Source organism: Montipora foliosa, chromosome 6, assembly GCF_036669935.1.
Source record: "Montipora foliosa isolate CH-2021 chromosome 6, ASM3666993v2, whole genome shotgun sequence".
NCBI classification, from domain to species: Eukaryota; Metazoa; Cnidaria; class Anthozoa; order Scleractinia; family Acroporidae; genus Montipora; species Montipora foliosa.
In genome coordinates, this window is record NC_090874.1 from 63,641,205 (window position 1) to 63,665,192 (window position 23,988).

The 23,988-nt window shown below is 40.4% G+C and overlaps 2 protein-coding genes and 2 long non-coding RNA genes across 4 annotated transcripts in view; 2 read left to right on the forward strand and 2 right to left on the reverse strand.

Annotated features, from left to right (window-relative positions):
* Positions 1 to 1,991, forward strand: part of LOC138008109 (uncharacterized) — a 7,337-nt gene extending 5,346 nt beyond the window's left edge. Inside the window, exons 2-3 of the long non-coding RNA XR_011124166.1 lie at positions 569 to 753; positions 1,645 to 1,991. This is a non-coding gene — a long non-coding RNA (uncharacterized lncRNA). The remainder of the gene's footprint in view (positions 1 to 568; positions 754 to 1,644) is intronic.
* LOC138008121 (inactive tyrosine-protein kinase PEAK1-like) overlaps positions 1 to 23,988 on the reverse strand; it is a 301,176-nt gene that overhangs the window by 39,458 nt on the left and 237,730 nt on the right. The gene's annotated exons all lie outside the window — the stretch shown is intronic.
* On the reverse strand, positions 2,176 to 22,904 carry LOC138008106 (protein ENTREP2-like). Its single transcript, XM_068855313.1, has 4 exons — positions 22,284 to 22,904; positions 22,124 to 22,180; positions 16,411 to 16,746; positions 2,176 to 8,585 (listed from the first exon to the last, which is right to left on the reverse strand). Exons 1-4 carry the CDS (start codon positions 22,461 to 22,463, stop codon positions 7,470 to 7,472), a joined length of 1,689 nt encoding a protein of 562 aa, XP_068711414.1. The 5' UTR covers positions 22,464 to 22,904; the 3' UTR covers positions 2,176 to 7,469.
* On the forward strand, positions 13,569 to 21,073 carry LOC138008111 (uncharacterized). The gene is made up of 3 exons (XR_011124167.1): positions 13,569 to 14,616; positions 16,578 to 16,796; positions 20,531 to 21,073. It is a non-coding gene; the product is annotated as an uncharacterized lncRNA (long non-coding RNA).

The window sequence follows — 23,988 nt, forward strand, 5'->3', positions numbered from 1 at the left end:
AGTGAATTAAATTTATTATCCGTAGATTGCTTTACGTCATATCCTTTACGGAGCACAACACCAACTCCGCCACCACGACCATATCTCGGCACATGAATGAATTTGTGATCAGGGAGATTGTTGGTAATATCAGCAATGACAGGATTATCTTTTTTAAGTATAAAACTTAAAAATGACGGTTTGCTTAAAATCAGAGAAGAACCAATTCACCGTTGCTGTTGAGAAAAGTGTATGCCAGGCAAAACAAGTTGCATCTCGGTAGCCTGAAAGTTAAGAAATAATTTTCCATTTTTTAATTGCATGATGCTGGCCGTTGTAAACCGTGTTTTATAAAATATTTAAAATTGATTTATTGTGCTTCTGGACTATTTTGACACGTCACTAAAAATTAATTTAAAGTCCTTTGAAATATTTGTCGTCATTAAAAACTGTATGACGAAGTCGGCCCAACAAACGTGTCCAGATTAACACCTCTCTCTCCCTTTGTCTCTTGTTCTGCCTTTTTAGTGTGAGTCTTGTTACAACTCCCACTGAGATTTAGGTAATTTTTTTTTTTTTACTTAAACAGCGGGGACCCCCATTCCTTACCTCAATCCACAGTCGATATTGTAAACGGAGTTCCAATCCACAGTCCTCAGTCTGCAGTCCATATGTTTGGCACGAGATCCTCCCTTTCCCGCGGGCCTCAGTGAGACTTCTACACTATGTCAGTATTCTCGGTGTTGAACAAAGATAAAGATGTTTAGCCTCTGGGTAAGAAATTTTGCGTCACTTGCGCCCTTTGTATTCTCAGTCTTGCGTGTTTAACATCGCTCTCGTGAATGAAGAGAGTAACATCCACGAAGCCTTTGACTTAACGAAGATAATTAGTTTATTCGGATTTTACGTTAACAAATAAGAATATTTACCTAATTTATTTATGGTGGAGAGATTTTTTTCGGTGGTGACCGGGGGACACGCGCAAAAAATCGAAGTGCTGCTTTGGGGGAGTCGAAACCACGCCCTTTCCGATTACCAGTTGAGCTATGATAGCCACGTAGCACTTTGGTCATTAAACGAAGGTTCTCATGAGAATTGTCCCACTATTGGCTAGGATTAAATAGGAGAAGATCCGAGTGCTCCATCGCAGGAGTCGAACCTACGACCTTCCTTACGATTACTAGTTCGGATGCTCTACCACTGAGCTATAGGGGATGATCGGAAAAATCCGAGTACTCCATTGGAGGAGTCGAACCTACGACCTTCCTTCCGATTACAAGGTCGGATGCTGCACCACTGAGATTTTAGGAGACTCGATTGAGTCTCATTTAACTTCATTGTCATGAGAAGGTTCCCGCTTTTCTGCTAGAACGAAATGATGCATTATTGCTGTTGTAATGAAGAAGATGGTATATGTCACCTCGGTAAAAGAAATAAGAGAGATCATTTTTTTTCCCTATGGTGAATCGGGGATTTTAGAGGAAAAAACAGTCCGAGACTTTCTTTGCAGGAGTCAAACTTACGCATTTCCTCTTACCAGTTCGGATATTCCGTTTCTCGAGAGCTAGAGGAGACCCGTTGTTATGCGTATAACTTCTCTATGCGCCTATAATTGGCATAGCTTTGCATTTTCTTAATCTTTATCTTTTCGTTATTGAATTTCAGCACAACCTTGGCTGTGAGGGTCAGCCAACAAAGCAAAGCCCGTTACAAAGGCTTGCAGAGCACAATGCCGACCGAAAACTCCATCCGCTCACTTTACGAAAATTGTGTGAGGTTTTTGAGCATGCCACATTAACAGGACACGTTGCGAGACAAGGCCTGCGAGAAGACTTGAAAGTCAGACCACAACTCAGTGTAGTAGGTGTCAATACAACGTCGCGGGTACCACTTTTCCTCCTTAGTTATTTTTAAGACCCTCAGAGAGTTAGTTGGTCCGATCACTCGAGGTTGGAATCCCGGAAATGAGATTAAGTTTCTCTTTAATAGAAACAATTTGAGAGAACTGAGTAATCCTTGCACTAAGCTGGACGATTTAAGCCATCGTCGCTTAAAAGACAACTGAAAAATTCAGTTGTCTATAAAGTGACAATTGTTTAAAATGTCCACCGAAGTCACTCAGTAGTTTCTCATTCGTAGAGCGCTTTCCTAGTTGTCAGAACTGGCCGGTCAGACCCATCAGTTTGCAAAGAAAATGCAACAATTTGAAGGAAAACTTGCGTGATAATTCCTCGCATTCTTCTGGAGGAGTATATATCATATTCGAAATGTGTTAATTTGAAGGCATTGAAAAGTTAGTGGCGTTCCACTGTGACATGCCGCGGCAGTCTGAACAGAGAGCTCTGTCACATGGAAAGCGTCCACAGTTTATCCCAAGTTCTGTACAAGTTTCCTCCAAACCCAGTAGCCCAGATTGCAATAACACACTTAAGCCAATATTTGGTTTCATGAAATTTTTACTTTTTTTTTCGTTTCAAAACACAATGACTTTCTCTGCAACAAATTCAGAGATATTCAGATATCATAAATAACTATGCTAATAATTTTAAGTCTAGAAATATCTTACCCTTAAAAAATCACACCCCAGTCTCTTGAATGTTTTATAGTCAAAAATAACGGAATTTGACTTTTTTTTGTTTCTTTTACATCACTGATTCAATTTTCAAGTAAATGGCGATTTAACGTCCCATAGAGACAAATGTTTGAATAACTGACAAGTTGAAAGAACAAGGAAAATTGCATTTCAGCATCACATCGAGAGGTTTTCAATGCCGATTGCTTTACACCACCACTGGCTTAAAAATCTCGCTTTTTAACAACCAAAAGCACAGGCAAAGGCAAAACCAACTTGTGACTTGCAAGCAAACGTTTCTCTGCGTTTTGAGCAATTGCTCAGTCCGAATTATGGCCGGTCCACCGCGCGGTTCACCCACGCGGGTGGCTCCGGTCAATCATAACCTGTCTGTGCTTTCGATTGAAGGACGCGCGATTGCATGCATTTGATATTCGAATCCAAAGGTCGCTTATGTATTTTGGACGACAATAACTTTAACAAGATAAAGGTAGGAATGTTTGATCTCCCAACTAAAGTTTCACTGAACAAATTAGTTTCTTTTTCTGCAATACTGACATCGATGACAGGTAGGTACTGAAGCTCTTATTACGCCGATAAAACACCAACCTTAAAATTACCATCATGATAATTCGCTAGCCAAAACGTAACATTCATAAGCAGGAGCACGACAATAGGCATTTAACATTATTTCTTCACGGAATAAGCACGTGCGTGCTGTTCAGTAATAATTTCCTTAAAGAGGTGTCTGGAAATTAATTAAGTCAATTTAGCTCACGACCACACCTGGTGGACAAGTCGCCATGCAACCATTTTAGTACCTAACTAAGGACCTGTTTACATGGAGGTGGGTAACCCGCCTTGGTGGGGTCGAAAAATAGCTTGCGAAGATAAATTTTGACCGTTTTTGTAAACCTGAAGAAGTTACAAAACATTCCTTTCTGTTGGACCATTCCAACCAGGACGTAATATCTGTTCAGTTGTTTTTTTTGTTTTGGCGCTAAACTCGTCCACATAATTGGCTGGGAACGGCCAATCGGAAAATCCTCTTCCATTGGCCACACAAAATGTCCGGAATTTCATAGTGGGAGTTTTTGTCACATGAAAAACGCCTTAAACTCTGCGCGATTCTTCAGCTTCAGCTGACCATTGAAATTTATCTTATTACCTTCCCGATAATATTCATAATTCAAAGAGGAGAGTTTTCTCAAAAGATAAATCTTGCCTCTTATAAATTGGATGACGTCTTATCTCCTGGTTCAATCAAGGTATCCGGTCTTCCAACAACTTGACTCGGAAAGATAAATATGGAACAAAATTCGCTCCACACAGTCTCATACGAATCTGAAAAAGCTTTCAAATAAAAGCCCACAACAGCGAACTACCCAAAACACACTCTTCCTGTGTTTTCGGCCGACAACAAAGAATGCACACAAACGTTGGTACACAATGTTGAGAAGGGGTTTTTTTTAGATCAGTTGTCTATAGCTTTTGCCTGCCGTTCAAGTGAACATAACATAGTTTACCCTTGACATTAGCGTTCGAAACTCCTTATTGGAGTTTAATCAAATTGTTCTCTACCAAAGTGATTCGCATTTCTAGAGCCAGGCTTCATCGCGAGAATCACTTTAACTGTAATTTTTCCGTTACGCTATATCTGCATAGGTAAAGGAAGCGGTATTGAACGACACGAGGCCCGATGTACATATCATGAAATTCTCACTCTATCTTTACACTTCTTTGGGGTTTGAGGATCAAATACAACTAAATTTAATACCTCTATAGGTTTTAAGTGGTCCAGCCCCAAAGTATTTTACAACCTATCCATTACTCTGTAATAAAATTTTAATTTCTGAAAGGACGTTGTCCAAAACATATTGTGTTGTTTTTTTATAGCCTTTTTTCCGTCTTAAAATTCACTTTTCTATTTGCTTTGACTGATCAGGAAATTGGCCCAGTTTTGATTCATAACCACGCAATGACAGAGAATGGGTTCGTAACCAAATTGACGTCACAAACTTCTCCAAAGAAGAGTACCATATAAAGAAGTTTGTCGGTGACGTCAAAAGGCCTTGCTAAACCTTTCTACTCCGCGGTCGGTCTTTGAACAAATCACAGCTGATTTTCCACTTTGTGGGAGGCTTTAAAACAACGAGTTTGAAGGATTAATTAACTTAGTTTTGCACAAGTGCAGCCAACTAATCTCATAGCAAAAGTCTTTCAGTTTTGTTTGGTGGACAAACATAAGAAAACCCTCATTCCACACTGCAATTCTTTAATCGTAACTACGCCCTGTAATTGGAAGCAAACTTTACTTGACGTATATAGGCAGCGATAAGTTTGGGGAAAAAAATGCTGATATTCACTAAAACTGTGCGCTTCTCACTTAACCATTTTCCCGTAACTATGTCCCGAAATTCTCGTAATTAGATACGTACTAATCTTAATAGGTGCGACGAAGTGTCCCCTTGCTGATTAAGTGCATGTTTGGACATCACCGAGGCAGACCCGTTTCTCGAACGTCCCAGAAAGTTTCGGGCCCTTTTCGGGTGTCACTATTTCCTCTGTTTCTTAGAAAATGGAGAGCCTTTTAGCCATTAAAACTCCACAATCATTTTGCTTTTTTTTTACCTTGAAAACATGTTCAAAGACCCGCCTATCAAAAATAGCGGATGGTAGTTTCGGAAGTGGCTTTTCGGACCCGAAAACCTTTCGGGTCCTTCAGAGAAACGACCCCCAGGGTCGAGTTGTTAGAAGCAGAGTTCGTGTTACACTTCAGCAAATCGGTTCCCAAACTGACATAATCTTTTCTCTCTCCATCGCTGGAAACGAGGTTGACTCTGGAAACGAGGTTGAACAAATTACATGTACCATTTTTAGGAAGCTTGAACAAGATGACGCCGGACAACGGCAACAAGAATATCACTTGACACTAGAACGTCGCGGTACCGGTCTTACAATCATTTCTCGATCAATCCAGGTTAATTGTTCAAGAAATAATTTGTGTAACAACTGTCAAGAGATTGAACTGGCATGAATAGCATGGAAGTTTAAAATAAACGGAAAATTTATCCTCGTGTCCTTAAGTACCCCACATAACCTCCCGTTTGGTTATTTCACGCAGTAGTCAACGAAGCTGGCGGTTTTGTTGGCGCCTTGAGCAACAGCAAATACAGGAGAGGAAATCCTAACGAGCGGGAAAACCTGGAGAGGTTCTTCGATTTCCCGTCCATGCAATACCTCGCACGGCCTCGCCACTCAAAGAGAAAACATTGAAAACCGTCCGCTTCGCAGGCTATTCAGGCACCTTTCGAACTGTACCAAACCGCGTGACTTTAAAACGCACGTGCAAAGCGTGCAGATTCATGGTTGGCGTTCGCGTTCCGCTTGTTCACGTCGCTTCTGCTTAAGCTTCCTATTACAAAGAGAAGACTAGTAGATAAGAGAAATAATTCCTCACATTTAGCCCCAACGCGATAAAAATATATCATTTTGAAAATCTATTCTTTCCTCTGTGCCATATACTACATGGTTTTTTTAAGACGTACCTTAGTGGTCAGTTAATTTGAAAATGCACCCCATGGTTTTGAGAACAGATAAAGATAACCTTTGCAGCGCCTGTTCAATACCGCAATCTAACAATAAACTTTAAGTACTTACCATGGGGTACAGGGTTTCCCTCTCTTTATGTCACATTCTTTTGCTTCTACCAGTGGATTTCAGATCGACGCTAAAATCCTGTTTCCAGCTACTATTTTCTGGGCCAAGTCATTACAAACAAGTTTGGCGCCATGACAAACTGTAGGGCCGGTTTAAACCACGATTTTCGACAACAGATTCGCGCAGATATTTCTTGAAAAGAAATACTTCAAGTAGATAAATGCTTTTTCCTTTTGTTCTTGCTTTGTCGACGCTATTTTTTCACTACGAACAGCTTACTAAAGACCGGCTAAAACCAATATTACTTAGATCGAGGTTTTCGTTGTGGCACACGTTCGGCTAAACTCTGTTTAACTGCGTAGGGATTTATCGCACTGAGAAACCTTTGCAACAACTCGTCCCTGGAGCTTTCCGTTAACCCTTCCTGTACCATAATACTGTGTCTACGATATTCTTATCTAGACATCCTTTTAGCAATGCGATGAGATCTGCACAAGACAAAGGGGCCTTCACCTAGTTGGAGCGTGCTCTGTTGTGATTGTTCCTCACTGAGCCTTTTTTTTTTAATAATTAACTTAAGGACGGTGCCTACTATTGTTATTGCGCATACGTTCTGCGCATCTCAAAATACTCGGATTTCCTATGGGGGGTGCTATTTAACACAGGAATATTTTTGCGCGGTTCAAAACTATGCGGAGAAAGCAAACTTAGCAAGTGCTCTTGGTATCCAAAAAGAAAATTGGGGGTAACCACGCATTTTCAGAGATAATAAAGATTCAATTTGGAAAAGAACGCCATACATGGCTTTATGATTTAAAGCCTTTTTACAAATATTGTTGATTAATTATCTTCGAAAAATGCGTGCTTACCCCCAATGTTCTTTTTGGATTTCAATAACACTCGTTAAGATCTGCTTTTCCCGCATATTCAGTAAACCGCGCAAAAATACCTTTGAATTAGTAGGCACCGTCCTTAACATTTATCCTATTTTCTTATCACCTTAATCATTGTTTTTGTTTTTGACTACTCAGTGAAAGTTTAATAAAGATGAGATGACCTGAGGCTTTCTAATAGAACTGGTATTCTGCAAAAAAAACCGTCATCATTCGGCGACGCCATTCACTTAGTGGTGCAACCCCTCCAAAGAAAAAGCTGGGGTCCGCCCCCGCGAAGTTATCAAGCACGCACTTATGCTCAGAGGGTCTGTCTACAATTAAAGTTAGTTATACCTAACTGCAATGCCCTCATCCAGCTTTAACTAAACCACTGATTCCTTGCCCGTAAAGGCAGAGTCCTCATTCGCACAATCCACCTGCGAAGCCGGTAATTGAAGCACAGCATCTTGTTTACGTTTTTGATCCAGAACTTCTACTTCATGCCTTCGCCGCCCGTGTTTACCTCTTCCTATTCTCTTTTGACTTCTTCTGTGTTTTTCGACGAAAGATCTTTTTAATCGTTGCTCTGTACTTCTTGTGTTCAAGTATCTGTTAGTTGTGAAACACAATTGCGAATCATCCAGTGGAACTCTCACGTTGGGGGGAGGTCTGGACAAAACCTCGAACGAGTTCACATAGATAGAATTTTCGCCAAGCTTACTACATCTTGTGAGAGATAGTTTTCTAGATTTTTGGCAAGGCGAGTTGAAGGTTGGTGTTCCGCGGTTGCCACTGGCTTCGGTTACCTGTGACTCATCACCTGACCTCCGTGTGGTTGAGGATCTCGTCCTTGCGTTTTGTGGTACAATTTCACACAAGTGTCTTTCAAGTCTGGGAGATGAATTGCCATGAGGCTCATCGATAACATCAATTCCTTTCATATCATCTCCAATTGTTCCTCTACCAAGTAACCCCTTATCGCCTCCGAGAGGGTTCTCTTGGTCGGAACAGTCCGTCTTAGTGAATGCAAAAGACTCACAAGATTCACCTACGACTTCCCTGTCCAAACGTGGGTCCCCAGCCACAAGATGAATAACTCCATTGGAGGTTCCGCAGGGCGCTTTGCAACCATTGCTTTGCGTTCTTGGTCCATTATCGTAAATGGGTGATGACTGCAGCAGCGTGTGCAGTTCAGAAACTTCTTGACCAGTAGAAATTTGATTTTGACTGGTGGAAGACTCTGGAGAGGACAGAGAGTTCTGAGATTCGGCAAGTGAAAGATTCTGGGAAGAGTAAGGCGGTGGTAAATCTGTGGGGTCGAACACAGGAGGAGGAACAATGCAGGACGACAAGCCGTAATCTGGAAAGTTCTCGATCGAGTGATAAACTGGGGGAGCATAAGATGGTATCGTGGAAAGATCAGTTGGATATGACACCCACGTGTAACGATCCTCATCGCTGCTGCCAGAACGCCTCGAGCTATGACGGCCGCGAAGTCCCTAAAATAAAGATTGTATAAAAAACAGTTTGAAAGGGACGCAAGCACACGACGATGTAGCCTGTTCCAGGCTCTCAGATAGTCGAGAAAACGAAAAGAAATGCGTGTGAAAAGCGAGTGGGGGCTTGGGTCGAGGCGAGGCGGGCTGCCTCGACCCAAGCCCCCACTCGCTTTTCACACTCAGTTCTTTTCGTTTTCTCGACTATCTGAGAGCCTAGAACAGCCTAACGACGATGATTTTTCGATTTATACATTTCCAAAATGTGAAAGCACCATCGGGATAAGAAATTACTGATACAAGAAGGGGCAGGGGCTCTTGACTAGCAGCGTACAACTTGAATGTATCTGAGGAAACCGAGTTATGTCTAGCTTTCCAGCCAATCACAAGTCCTGTATGAGAAATCTAAAATTATGCATACTTATACTTACACATACTTAATTGACCGCTCCCCACAGGGGCTTTTCAGGGCCAATGAAACAGAACGAATCGACGGAACAGAACAACAACAACAACAACAACAACTGTTAAGAATCCCGACTAGCCGGAGGCAGACCAGTTGGCTATTTACAAGTGCAGGGTTTCTAAAAGCTGACGTTTCGAGCGTTAGCCCTTCGTCAGAGCGAATCGAGGAATTGTGGGTTGTGTGTAGTTTTTATAGTAGAGTGGGAGCTACGCTATTGGTAGTAACATGGCAATGTGAAAAACAGGAATACATTAGTTAAATGGAAAGCGTTCGTTAATACCGTTGGGATTATGGGTGCTGATTTGGAAGATGAATTTTTGTTCCAGATTCTTGCGGCTTTCCGTCGTACCTAGATGTAGGGAAAGGCCGCAGATAGACATGTGTTGTTTGTATGGCGTTATATCCCCGCCAAAATTCAACTTTCGCATTTTATGTTTGTTTCACATTTCATCGTTGGTCTTAGCGAATCGACATTCGAGTTTCACGTTACGACATGCGAATTCACAATTCTACATTCGACTTTCACAATTCTACATTCGAATTTCGCTTTACGACATTACTCTCGGAAGCGCTACTACTCATTCATCATTCAACATGCAAATCTTACCATTTTATGTCTGTTTGATCATTTTATGAATTTTTACTTTTCACCTTCCGATATGCATGAGTGATTTTACCTTTCGAAAGGAAAACCGCTGTACATACGCGGGGGCAGAAAATTCATAACGCATTGAATCACCGTTACTTAGACTGCGGCGGCTGTATTCGCAGGCTAATATTTACTACCCTGGAAAAACTTGACAGATCCAATGAAGGTTGATGGATTTAATAGTTTTGGGTTGTTTCTGGGAATTCCATTTTTCTATGGAGAAAGGGTTAGATGAAACGCGGTTAAGAGAAAAATAATAACGGAAGCTTTCTGCGGTCGTCACAGCGATCATTGGCAAAGACTGCAACTCTCCGCTAACGACAGCTCTACTTACAGACACTTTTTTTCCATTCCTCGTTTTACCTTCTAGTCAAACTCTGTATTTACACACTCCCGTTAGCAGACAGTATCACTTACGGACGCGGAAACTTGAAATTATAATTGGATTTTTCTTCGTTCACGCTCTCTCCTAAGCGGACACCCCACGTATAATTATGGACTCACGGCAATAACATTTGTCTTTAATTTGCAATACAAACAAAACTATGACCTTTGACAGAGCAACAGAACCGTGGGGTCGGTTTTGTCAAATCTCCATTTGTCCGCGGGAAAGCATGCTGTCCTTTCGTTTGGCAGTTTGAAGTGTCACGTTATGGGAATAATACTCGTAAGCGAACAGCTCTACTAACGAACGCTTTTTTCAATTCCCGATGGTTTCCGTTTACGAGAGAATTGACTGTAGATGAATTGATCCGCAAGCCTGGTGAGGTTTGCAACGAGTTAATTAGGGAGCTTAAGCACGCGTATTTTTGAGACGCGGAAGGCAACCGGAAGAGAAGAGTTCGCGTGCCAGGACAGTGGTGTCTCCCAGATTATTATACAAATCATCTCTAATGGACAAAAGGTACTTAGCAATGTAAATGTGGTCGAGTGAAGACAAGTTAAAAGGGAAAACAGCTCACTTCCGGTTGCCGTCCGCGTCTCAAAAAGCGCCTGCTTAAGGCTCCCTTAACAGGCGAGGACGGATTCAGAGGTGATGCAATTCGCTCCCCATTTTGATACACAACGTCATGGAAAACCACAATTTGACACAAGGACAGGTTGTGCTTGCAAGGCCTCATACGTCATAAGCCTTTTTGAAACAGCGCTACTAACCCTCCCACATATTTGCTGGAGGATTCAACAATACCACACCACAACAGCGGAAGCTCAGGCTTCCTTACGCAATTGCAAAAACTGCGTTCATACCTGCGAAGATCACAGCTTCACTTGATTTCATATACGCAGTTCATATATGATCCACTTCATATATCATTTAATCGTTGATTCATTCCTCACGGGAACATTAGAACCCACAAATGACCAACTCCCAACGTCAGTGGCTTCATAGCTCAGTTGGTCAGAGCGTCGCACCGGCATCGCGAGGTCAGGGGTTCAAACCCCGTTGAAGTCCTGAATTGTTCAGGCTTCTTTACGCAAATGCAAAAATTGCGTTCATAACTGCGAAGATCACAGCTTCACTTGATTTCATATCCGCAGTTCATATATGATCCATTTCATATATCATTTCATCGTTAGTTATTTGTTGTATTCATTCACGACGTCGACGTCTATGTAGTGATGACTCCGACTCAGACTCCAAATCAGAGGAGAAGTGCCAGTTTTTCGAAAAACGTGACTATCCTGTCTCTGTGGTCAAAGCGGGTCATCATCGTGCCCAACAATTTGATCGACAGTCATCACTACAAACGTCACAAAAGGATACGAACGACTGAATTCCATTCACCATCACTTTCCATCCTCATAATCACGCAGTCAAAAGTATCACTCTTAATATCTTAAAATTACTCCAAAATGATCCCGAGACTGGTAGAATCTTTTCGCAACCTCCACTAATTTCATTCAAACGCGACGAAAACGTAGGCAACTTTTTACTTAGAAGCGCACTCAAAACCAACGAGCAACCCGGCACTTTCAAATGGGCGCGCTCACGACGCAAAAACTGTTCTTTCACTCTTAACACTAGCAAAATATCGGGACCTAAGCGATCTGTTAAGATCACCGATCGTTTCACATGTACCTCCGCAAAAGTCATTTATTGCATAACTTGTCATCATCATCATTCCTTTTTGCGCCCTGGGACGCATAAAGCCTGGCATAACCTGTACGTTATGTAGTAAATTATACATTGGTGAGACAGGTAGACGACTAGGCGACCGATTCCGCCAAAACCTTCGCGATGTTGAGAAGAATGACAAAGATACATCCAAGCCACTCGCTTGTCATTTTAATCTCCCTGACCACTCCAAAAAACACATGGCTATCATTCAACATGCAAGTCTTACCATTTTATGTCTGTTTGATCATTTTATGCATTTTTACTTTTCACCTTCCGATATGCATGAGTGATTTTACCTTTCGAAAGGAAAACCGCTGTACATACGCGGGGGCGGAAAATTCATAACGCATTGAATCACCGTTACTTAGCCTGCGGCGGCTGTATTCGCAGGCTAATATTTACTACCCTGGAAAAACTTGACAGATCCAATGAAGGTTGATGGATTAATAGTTTTGGGATGTTTCTGGGAATTCCATTTTACTATGGAGAAAGGGTTAGATCAAACGTGGTTAAGAGAAAAATAATAATGGAAGCTTTCTGCGGTCGTCACAGCGATCATTGGCAAAGACTCGCCAACTCTCCGCTAACGACAGCTCTACTTACAGATGCATCCAAGCCACTCGCTTGTCATTTTAATCTCCCTTACCACTCCAAAAAAACACATGGCTATCATTCAACATGCAAGTCTTATCTGCGGCCTTTCCCTACATCTTGGTACGACGGAAAGACGGAAGAATCTGGAACAAAAATTCGTCTTTCAAATCGGCACCCTTAATCCCCACGGTATCAACGAACGCTTTTCATTTAACTAATGTACTCCTGTTTAACATGTTGCCATGTTACCACCAATAGCGTAGCTCCTACTCTACTATAAACACTACACACAACCCACAATTCCTCGTTTCGCTCTGACGATCGCGAAGGGCTAACGCTCGAAAGGTCAATTTACATTATCAACTCCGTTGATAAAACCAAATTTTTGTATACTACTTCCCCACCGACGCAGCACCACAGTTTCTTTAGAAACTACCCCCCCCCCCCCCCCTTTATTTATTCACAAATGCAACTGGGAAGTTGAACTAGGGACTACCAGGAAGAAATTCAGCGATTGGTCGGAGCGGGTTTTGAACCCGGGATCTCCGGATCTCAAGGCAAGCGCCCTGTCACACCACACTGTCTCCAAATCACCCATCACCATAGCTCTGAGAATGCATGGTCACTCGTGCATTTCAAGTCTTATTTAAGAACTCATCTAAAAATAGCTTGATCCGTGAAAATGCTGTTGCATAGAGTGAGACCCCGTTTACATGGTTCCCGACAAATTTTTGCACGGACAAAAAAAGCAGGTCAACTTTTTGACCAATACGGTTCCTATATGCGTACGGACTCATGAAAACAGCCGAACCGCGGTTAAGGCCTGGAATCTACTTATGGTTTTTAGTTGCTACGCAAAAATGCTGTAAGGTCGCAATTTGTTAATTTACATTTCGCTCTTTTTAAAATCAAATTTGACACAAAAGAAATTAACAAAAGCACGATACAGATACGAGGAGACAAGCGATAGCTGTCGGGCATCGCTATTTTAGCCGGATTAGCTAGGCTACTGCAGTACTAGCCTGTTTCAGGCTTCCAGATAGTAGGGTAAGAGAAAAAAATGCATGCGAAAAATGAGTGGGGGCTTGGGTCGAGGCGAGTCGCCTGCCTCGACCCAAGCCCCTACTCGCTTTTCCCGCGCAGTTGTTTTCGTTTTCCCGATTATCTAGGGGCCTGGAACAGGCTACTGTAGTACACGTTGCTACCAATGGCCATTGTCTCCGATCTTCATCGATCGATGCAACGCACACATTTGAATTTCTTGGTGAGCATGTACAGCTTTCAAAACAACCGACCGTGGAAAAAGTCAGGGACCAGGGGCCCGTTTCTCGAAAGACCCGAAAAGTCATTTCTGAAACTGCCATCTGCCTGTTTTGGAAAGCTGATCTTTCAAGATGTTTTTAAGGTACCAAGAATCAAAATAACCGTGAAGTTTGACGACTTAAATCCTCTCGTTTCTTGAGATACAGAGGAAAATGTGGCACCCGAAAAGTTTCGGGAGTTTCGAGAAACGGACTCCAGAAAGGCATGTTTGATTTACCGCGTACTGCACTTAGCTACAACGTGATTGGCTAAAAGCATTAGCTGAACCAGTCACAGCACAGATGAAAACAAATACCGCGACTGTTCTCAATATTTGCACGGATCCATGTAAACACCATCGCGATCTGTAACAGAATTTGCACTGTTCCATGTGAACAGGCGGTACAAAATTCGTCCGTGCAAAAATCTGTCCGGACCCGTGTAAACGTAGCTTGATCTAGTATTGAAGTTGTAGGCTTCTGGTTATGGGCTCGCAACTTGTCGCGCAACAATGTTTCGTCGCAAATTATTGCAAAAGGTAAAATCGACGTCTACTTTTTGAAACAAAAATTTGTTGCCCGTATCAGTCTATTAACTCACACATCCCCCAAATAAGCGATCGCGAACAACTGGAGACGAGGCAGGCCGCATTTCTGCCGCAAGTTCGACACAGCCTGTCGAACTTGCGGCAGAAATTCGACGGGTGATTCAGATGTCACACCGCCGCAGAAGTGCGGCGTTTGAATCGGGCCATACTGCTGAATCAGTTAGTTCTGGGGAACTGGTCACGTGCTCCGGCTGCAATACAGGGTGATTCGATGGCTTCCGCTGAATTGTCGAACGCAAACTGCAACAATCCAATGAAAATTTTCCTTCGACATGATGTCTGTAAATACAAGGTCAGGTACGTGAAAATTCGCGTGAGGCTGCGTTTATTTTAAGTCGGTGGATTGATCGACGAGACAGGAAAAATAATATTACTCTTGTCTGTAGCGTATGCATGATAGATTAAAAAAAAAAAAGGCAATCAAACCGTCTGCCGATTAGCGTCGAAAGTTGCACGCAAACAAGCGAGGAGAAGAAAACTTAATCCCAAGATGAAATTTTCAATTTAGTTTCAAATTTCATCAAATTTAAATGGTTCACGGTTTGAGCCACAAAGGAAAAGCGATTAACTTTGATAAGCGAAGGCCGTCTGAGATTCTTTGTGTAAGAAAATTTTAAATATATTAACGCCTTACTACAACTTTGGCTTCTCGGAACTTTGTGATCCTACTTAATTGCGATCTCCTTTAATTACTATTTAATTACTTTAAATGATCAGAGATGAGCGTTAGTTGAATTATTTTGGCAAAAGAGCAAAGACCTCGGGGTTAGAAGTCATCGTCTGTAAATGTTGTTAAAACGCTGCGATATTGTGCACGCACAAGTTTGAAACAGGGAATGTTTCGTGACTAAAGCACGCCTAAACTTTGTGAGGGAATCAAGCAAAATATATATTAGAAAAATGTAAGGTTTGCCGGTATCTGAACTTTGAAAAAAATACAAAATACAAACGAAAGTCAGCCGGACTGAGGCGTTGTCCAGTAGTCAGCGAAAGAAGATCGAGGCTCTAATATAGGGGTTTTGTCGAAACCCCTAATATAGAGGTCTTTTTCCTGCACTTTTCCGCTGTTCGCAGACTTCAAAAAATAGATCATTGACGAACCAGAAATTGCATTCATCCCAAAGGTAGTATCGGATCGATCTTGGACGAACGTACTCTCTAAGTTAGGAATAAAATTTGATGTTAAAGACGACGCGGTTTTTTTCGTATTTTCCGAAAAAATTAGGGTACGGACGACAGAACATCATCTCGCTTCTGTCAGTAATCACTTCGCCGCTAATATAACAAAAATGAGCCGGTTACCTAGGAATAAAACTTGCATGAACAGCGCTTGAGCAAATCGAAAATATTCAAAAAATCTCGTTGTGTTAACGCTTTCCGTAAAACTTTAAGTTTGCTCAAAACCCTTTCAACACCTCCAAGAAACTGTAGTACTAAACCCGTAGTGGGTTTCATTAGAAGCCGGTCACCTGCGGTATACCACCATCTGTTTGTCAGAAATGCCTCTGTTATTGTGCCATGTCAAACTCAATTATTGTCAGACAAAATGCTCTCAAATGCTTACTTAATGCCTTTAACACAGCAAAAAAACACCCTTTATATAACGAATTCACTAACCCTCTATTTTTGTGGCTGGAAAGCGACCAGGGCCCGGTTGTTCGAAAGCCGATTAACTTAATCCAGGATTAACTTAAACTTTTGTTTCATGTTTTCAACTTTTTGATGAAAGTATCTTTTGCTTATTTGGGTTTTTCAAGATTGACTTCTTCTAATGTATAGTTTTGCCGAATATCAGCTTTGAACAGCATTTAGTAGTAGAGAAATAAACTCCTTGGTTAAATTTTAATCTGGGATTAGCGTTAATCGGCTTTTGAACAACCGGCCCCAGCAGGTTAAGTTTAAACTCTGCACCAAAAATTCAAAAAACGATTCTCCGGAGCAGGTTCAGAGCTACGCTGAACCTTCACAATTGAAAATGTTTAAGGTGGCTCTGGATCCTTCCCAGCAAAGTTCTTTCAAGTGTGTTTCACCTGAATATAACATTGGGGGTAATAATGGCCCAACATAAATAGAGCTCTACTTAAGTAGTACCTGATTTCTGCCTGTCCCTCGTGCCACAGCAGTGCATCCCAGAATTGTTGCAACAAAGCACAGAACACTCCCAAATATTGTCAAAACAAAAAGTCCATACATTAATCCAGTTAGAAGTCCTGTAAGAAGGGTACAATCATCAACTCCCTCAAATTCAATTCCTCCAGGACTGTGCTGGCATGCCTGAATTGAATCGCAGCACTTGCAGACGTCTGCAGAGATAAGTTTCTCGCACATAAGAAGAGACTTCAACAGTCCACCTGCATCACCAGTTAACAGTGTGCCAACCATCTGAAGAACCACACACACAGCGGAGAAAAATGTGAAAAGGCACATCTGCAACAAAGCCAAGGACACGACTTCACTTATATGTCCAGAAATGGCAGGTAATTTGATGCAGGCCCAATTTTGATATCCAACACAAAGTCTTCCTTTAAGTAAGTCTAAGCATTTGCTGCCGATGAAGCAAGTCTAATGTTCAATGTTATTAAATTCAGCTATTTATCTTTACTCAAGGACTGGAGGTTAAGGGATACATTTTTCGTCAATATCGTCTGAATTCCCAGTTGCAATTAAGTGATGTTGAAATTGGGAAGTAGAACAAAGGGACACTCTAAGACGGCTATCAAAATTACCTACATTACTGGACATATCTGTATGACTTGCAATCATGCACTGTAAAAGTGAAAAAACTGCAATGTGTCCCCACCCCCAAGCCCCCGAAAATATTGATTCCTCTCTTCCCAAAAGAAAGGAACTTTGAAAGAGTACAGCTATTAATTTTGAACTAATCTAAGTGAAAGTGTTCATTGCAGTGTATGAAGTGACTTGAGCAGCTGTAAATAAGCCAGAAAAAATCCAGGCTAAAAAGAGATTCACACCCATGACTGTGCCATTGTGTTGCAACTTGCTCTACTGTTTGAGTTTCAACCCCTGTTGGGAGCTTTTATTTATTTATTTATTTATTTATTTATTTATTTATCTCAAATAAACAAATATTACAGCATAAAGTATTGTACACTCAAGGTACAGTTACCTAATAATGTGCCCTAGTATGTTTCTAAATTTGATTCCTACAAACTACAATAAGAATTGTATACTAGCTAAAGTACATATATAATTATTACAATAATGTGTTCATCGTTAGTCTGAAGTTTCAATACTGAAAAAGGTAATGTTGCCGAAGTGCTCTTTTAAAACATGCTTTGTTTGGGAGAGTCCAACTTGAAGGTGGAAAATCATTCCAAAATTAATGTCCAATCATAGTTGGGCAAAAATGTCCTAAAATGCATTCTATAGGGAATGATAGAAAGGTGTTGAAGAGATACACTTCTAGTTTACTAGAAGAACCCAGGAGTTACATACCTTGATGAAATTTGATCACCTGGGTGAAAGTAGTCCTGAAAAGGACTGTTGGCAGTGACTGACGTTTTGACAACCTGGGCGGAAGTCATCCTCAGAGTCAAGTGATGGTTGAAAATTCAAACGAACGTAGTGATGCTCTGCTCTGTGTTGTGATTGGTAGTGGGGAAAAAGTAGTGTGAGGATGGTGAGTGGTGATTGGTGGATTACGATCCAGTTTGTGGGTGAAGGTCACAGTATTCAATGGTCCTTCTCAGGACCATGTCACTACATCCGTGAACCAAGTGGCATGTTCTTTGTATGTACCGGTAATACAAGTGGACATATTGAGCAACAACATCATGATTCCTGCCTTTTGCCCATTTTTTTAATTTGTATAATTATTAATACCCAGTATTTGTATTAAAGCCTGTTTTTCAATTTCTGCCATGTATTTTCATTGTCCATACAATAAAAAGAAAAGTACATGTTAGCTTGAAAATATATATTTTATGTTCTTGTACGAGAACAATATCTCACAAGTGAGCACAGCAAACAAGTGAGATGTTGTTCTCGCCACTCAAACATAAAATTCGTCATCTTCTCGCAACCATGTAATATCATCTATATATGAAATCCAAATATTTGAACTGCGATTGCATGATTCTAAGTGAAAGTGATCATCGTGGTTTCTAAAAAAAACTTGAAAAGCTGCAAAGGAGCCTGAAGAAATCCATACTTGACCATGACTATGCGATTTGCGATTATGCTGCAACTTGCTCTTAACCATCTGGCCCTCAATTGCGCTATTCAATGGATAGTGATTTATACGGTGGATAGCACTATCCATTGTTTGAACAACTGGGGCCAGAGCTGTGGTAGCTATCAAGTCCGTTGGGAGCTGGTCAATATGTGAATGAGTGATAAGTGAACAAAAGAAATTCCATACGTTTGAGCTGCGGTTACATAATTTTAAATAAGTGACAGTGATCATTGTGGTTACTGAGAATCTTGAGGACTTGCAAAGCCTGAAAAATCCCAGATATGTCCAGGAATGCATTAATTAGACACACAGAGATTTCAATAAGCGTCACGAAGTGTCTCCTTGCTTTTTTTCACCAACTTCAACATCACTCGACAGACGTGTCTTGGAATACAGACAATTAAAGCCACAAAGCGTCTCAGAAATGCTGTGTTTACCATCACCTAAAAATAACGCTAACCTTTACCCTAACCTTAACCTCCCACAAAGGCACTCTTAGGGCTTCATCATGCATTCCTCTCCCCCCAAGCGAGCAGGGGAGGAACGCATTACCAAGCTGTAAGAGTGCCTGAGTGGGAGGCTACCCTAACCTTATCTTTAGAAATAGGTTGGGAATGCTTGGGCTTACAGGGACACTGTATCAAAATTGGGCTTGCATTTCTGGACAAGTGTGAAAAATTCAGACTTAAATGGGATTCGAACCCATAACCGTTCAATTCCACTTCACTTGCTCAATCACGCAATATTCAATTTAAACCAGTTGCACCAATAAAACTGAAATTCCTGGATGCTGCTTGCCATGTCATGTATACAGGTTCTCTTCATGAAGAAGTGATTACATTGTCAAGTGCATCAAGTAATGAATTTTTGTGCTCAATTTGAAAGAAACTTTGACTGCTGCTATTTATCTCATTTATCGATAATTATTGTTATATATTGTAGACTACTAAATTAAAAAGACATTACTGTCTCAATATGAACACCAGGCTTTAGTTGTTCAAAAGATGGATATCACTTTCCACAGAGTTTACAAATCAATGTGTCTGGCAGCTGAGATGTGTAATAAACCAATAATAGTTATCCACTGGCAAGTTATCATCCACTGCTATCCACTGTTCTAAGGACGGGAACCTCAATTATATCACAGGAATTTTGACTGTGTGGTGACTACTCACATTGAAGTTCAAGGAGTCTTAGTCAATTCCAAAAAGTACAAACTGAATCATTGTGGCTCCTGTTTAGTTTACTTGAACCTTTGTCCTCACAAAACATGATCAACTGATAAAACTGTCTAGTGCCTTTTCCAGCAGAATTTGTACAAAACTCCCCTTCAATATCTTGTAATGCGTTATTTTTCACATATCATTCTCTGAGGTTGGAAATATAGGGAATAGCTTCCCTTAGGCTGCCAAAGGCATTTCAAGTTGGTACATCAATCATTCACTATCACTTTTGTATGTGTAAGTTTTTTTATAAGAGGTTGTATATTCTTATTATCAGGCATCACGGCCCAGGATTTGCAGGCAGATTCTCTTTGTTTAAATCCTATAGGTTGTTTTCACATTATGTTATCGTCTCCATGTTGGTGGATGAGATCTCTCGTTAGCTCGCTAGATCCGTCAATTGTACGTACATTACGTCATTGTTATCTGTTTCTCTATAAAGATTGGTTGCAAACCATCTCTTTTGGTCTTTGAAGATCCAACTTCAACTCTACCCACAACTACTGTAACTAGCAAAGTTGCAAGTGGGATGGAAAAAACAATATTAAAAGATAGATCTACATGTATATGTAAAGTGAAATCTTGTCATCCTCAATTTTTGGAAATGAGCTTGAACAGTTACAGTTCTTTATGCGTATTATGCACACCTCCTGCTTGGCTTCAATTTCACAAATTTAAAAGATGTTGTTCATTGCATGTTTGAATAATTCATGTGAAAGGAAAATTACATATAATTAGAGACAAACATCTCTAAAAATAAAACTCAGAGTATATTGCTTATCCTTTCTTCCAGACTTGTATAAATTAGGAACTCTACCAAGATATGGTTCTTCATCGTACTGAATTTACCACAGAATGTAATGATTTCACAGCATGAAAAGGCACGTCACATATGGCTGGACCCATTCTAAAACTGCCAGAAAGGCAGTCAGACGAAAAAAGACTACAATGATACAGATAATTGAAAGGAATTTGAACCCTTTGTCAAAAGATACCTGGCTGATCACTGGATGAATTTCAAATCAAAATAACAAAATAATAAATAACTTGTAGGCATCAATAAGCCAAAAGGCAAAGTTAAAGTTATTAAGTCTATTAAGGATGCTTTGTCAAGGTGTGTTTTCGAGAGCAAAACGGGAGTATTGAAACCTCTTTCTCAATATCTAAAACATGCTTTTCACTCTTGGAGATCAGTGCAATGCCTTTTACACAGACACCTCAGAACAGTTTAGAATTTAATATGTTTGTATTGGATAACAACTCTTTTTAGCAATAAAAATATCTCCCATCGTTAAGATGGTACATGTATGCTTTGGGTGATTATTTAACTACATGAAACTTCACCACAATAAAGTTGAACTTTCTGCAAAGTATTCCCAGAACTTTAATGCATTCCATACACTCAGTTGTCAAATTGAAACCAAATGTCACTCTATCAATATCGGTTTGCAACACTCACCACACTTATTATCTTCCAATCCGAAAGGAAACAATGAATGACTAGTTATATAGAGATTCATTTTATTTCTGCTGAAAAATGATAATAATTTTGCCCCTCTGGCGTTCACATAGAAGCAATTAAAAAAATAATTCAAATCTGAAAAAAATAACTCCATTTTTAACTTGAACAAAGATAATACAAACAAAAGGATTTAATTGAGAGCTCAGCGGCGCGCTGTCTCGAGATTTTGCATGAATAATATTTTGTCTTAAAAACGTTATTCAATAACAGTCTTCAGTGAGAAATCTTCGTTTATTTTCTTGCGTGTATTTTCTTCCGAGGCGCTTATCCTGTCTCTCCATTTTACGAAACATGCTTCCGGCAGCAATACTGACCTCTTCTTGAAAAAGATTCCGAGCGAATCATTTATTGCCACCGAAACTAACCCGCTCTTAAAATATTTGGAAATTTCTTGCAAACATGTATTCAAGCTTGCAACCGCAAAAGAAGTTTAGCATTTTCCAGATTTATTAGTTTCATTTTGAGTTCAATGTCGAATACTGATAGATAATCTACAAGACATTGATGGACGAAAGCAGAAAAAAAGGATCTTTCATTTGACCATATGGGTGAACATATGGTGTCTTCTATTGCTGCTAAGTTGAATAATAAGCTTGATGACTTACTTCAACTGTGAAAGGCCGATTTCATTTTTCTTACTCTCTCAACTAATATCAAGTATCTGTTTCACATACAACAAGGAAAGTGATAACATTTGTGGTTACCTGAAAATTAAGTTGAATTAAGCATACAACAGAGAAAATAAGAAGAACTTACTTGACTTAACTAAGTAGTTGGACGAGTCGCGCGTATCAATGATGTATTATAATCGATCTGGATAACTTTGAAGATTTATTTTTAAAAAAATTAAAAGAAAAGACTTACTGATACAACCGTTGAGTTCTTCCACGCGATGAGCCCAACACCTCCGCTACAGAACACCTTAAGTAATGAAAACATACGAATCAACAACTCCCTAACGTAAGATCGATGTATTCTATAGCTATCATTTTTAGACTGAGTACAGAGAATAAAATTCTTATACCGTGAATCCTGCCCAGTAAGGACATGCCTTTCGTATTCTGTCCGAAGAAGTGAACGCAAACGCTGTGAAAGACAACGATGTCAGTGAAATCCCGAGAAGAATTTGTACAACACCGAATCCCAAAGTAGTTCGTCGGATTTTCATTATTTGTTGATGAGTTCCAGTGTCTTGTGAATTCATTTTACGAATACTCTTCCATCCACGAGAGCTTAGCACATTTGATGAGGCAAAGCATGCGTTAAAGACATCAAATAAGCAAGCCTTAGGCTAAGAATGACAAAGATGTTTGACAAATATAACTCCACCATTTTGTTGTCTGCACATTTAATTTTTTTTGGGCCGGAAGCCTCATTCTGATGTACCGTCTGGTATGCAGCATTTTGTAAATAGGGACGGGTAGCTCCGGGTCCAAATCAACATTACCGCTCTCAAAAATAACGAATCACAGATGGTTTAGTGTCAAGCGACTTTTGCAATAATATCTTCTTGATTTCGAACATAGCCTAGAAATAAGGGATGTTCTTGCTGCATTTTTTTCATCCAACTACTGCAACGTTCAGGCCACTCTGCCTACCCCGCTTAGCAGCAAGAATGTCATCGCAAGAAGTCGGCTGACGGGTGCAATTAAAATATTCCCAGTCGCATTGTTTTTCTAAGAACGCGGTCTTTCGAAACAATTGTATTATAGAAGCGAAAAGGTAGATATTACATTTACTCGATGGGATGATCAAATGTTTATTTTATTGAAAAACCTACAGTACCAGACATAACAGCGGTACATGTAAAGACAGCTCATCAATTATTCATCAACTTTCACGGCCTGAATTTTTTTTCCGGTGTTTCTGAAATCATTTGCATACAACACTAGACTGGCTTGAAGGGTGATGGGTCGTTAATCTCCAGCAAAATATAATTATCTTTTTTTGATAACGTGACTTCGCTTACTAAATATTTTTCACGATAAAACATAGTCAGCCTTCCATATATTTCAAAACGCGGTGGGTTTTGTTAGATCAAGACATTACCGGAAATAAAAATTCGCCTCCCAGGGCATTCTCGTATGTATTGTGGCATGAACTGTGGAAGAACTCGACAACGTTAAGAGTTTAAGTTCAACGATGTCTGGTCTCAAAACAAACATATGCTCTCACCTATAATACCCTACCACGTTATCATATGTTTTAAAACTAAACAATGAGCAATTCCGGGACCATTAGTCAAGCAATTAATAAAAATGAGGACAGAGAAAGGCAACAGAAGATAAACTACGGTTTTTTTGGCTCCATTAAAGAAAAACCCTCGAGAGCAGCAACGCGGATGAGTATAAACGTTATCTCGTGGCAGGAGAAGTGAAAGGTTATTCTTCGATATTGAAGACAGACCCCTCTTCCCGAGCCGAAAGCCCCCCAATAAGGTGAAACAAGAAAACTTGAAACTCCCACTGAGACTAAAATTGTCTCCTGCATTGTGGCCGAAATAAAACATTTGAGAAAAATGAATCAATGGACACGCAAAGTTCTACTGTGTCCTATACATGGGGAGACTTGCTATACCACGCAGTGCTGACCAGTGCTCGCTCCGACGAGTGACCTTTGATCGAAGAGAGAAATATTTTAGTGAAACCGAAGCAAATTATGACAGCGCACGTTTAAGCCCGAAAATATCACAAGCTTTTCTTTTCTAAAGATAATGAAAGGACTTGTGC

Bases quoted from the DNA above. Each gene is read 5' to 3' on its own strand.
- LOC138008106 (XM_068855313.1), bottom strand. From the start codon at position 22,463: ATGAATTCACAAGACACTGGAACTCATCAACAAATAATGAAAATCCGA. The intron at 22,181-22,283 runs GTATAAGAATTT...TCATTACTTAAG, and splicing joins CTTACTGGGCAGGATTCACG to GTGTTCTGTAGCGGAGGTGT. The intron at 16,747-22,123 runs GTAAGTCTTTTC...GCTTTGTTGCAG, and splicing joins AGAACTCAACGGTTGTATCA to ATGTGCCTTTTCACATTTTT.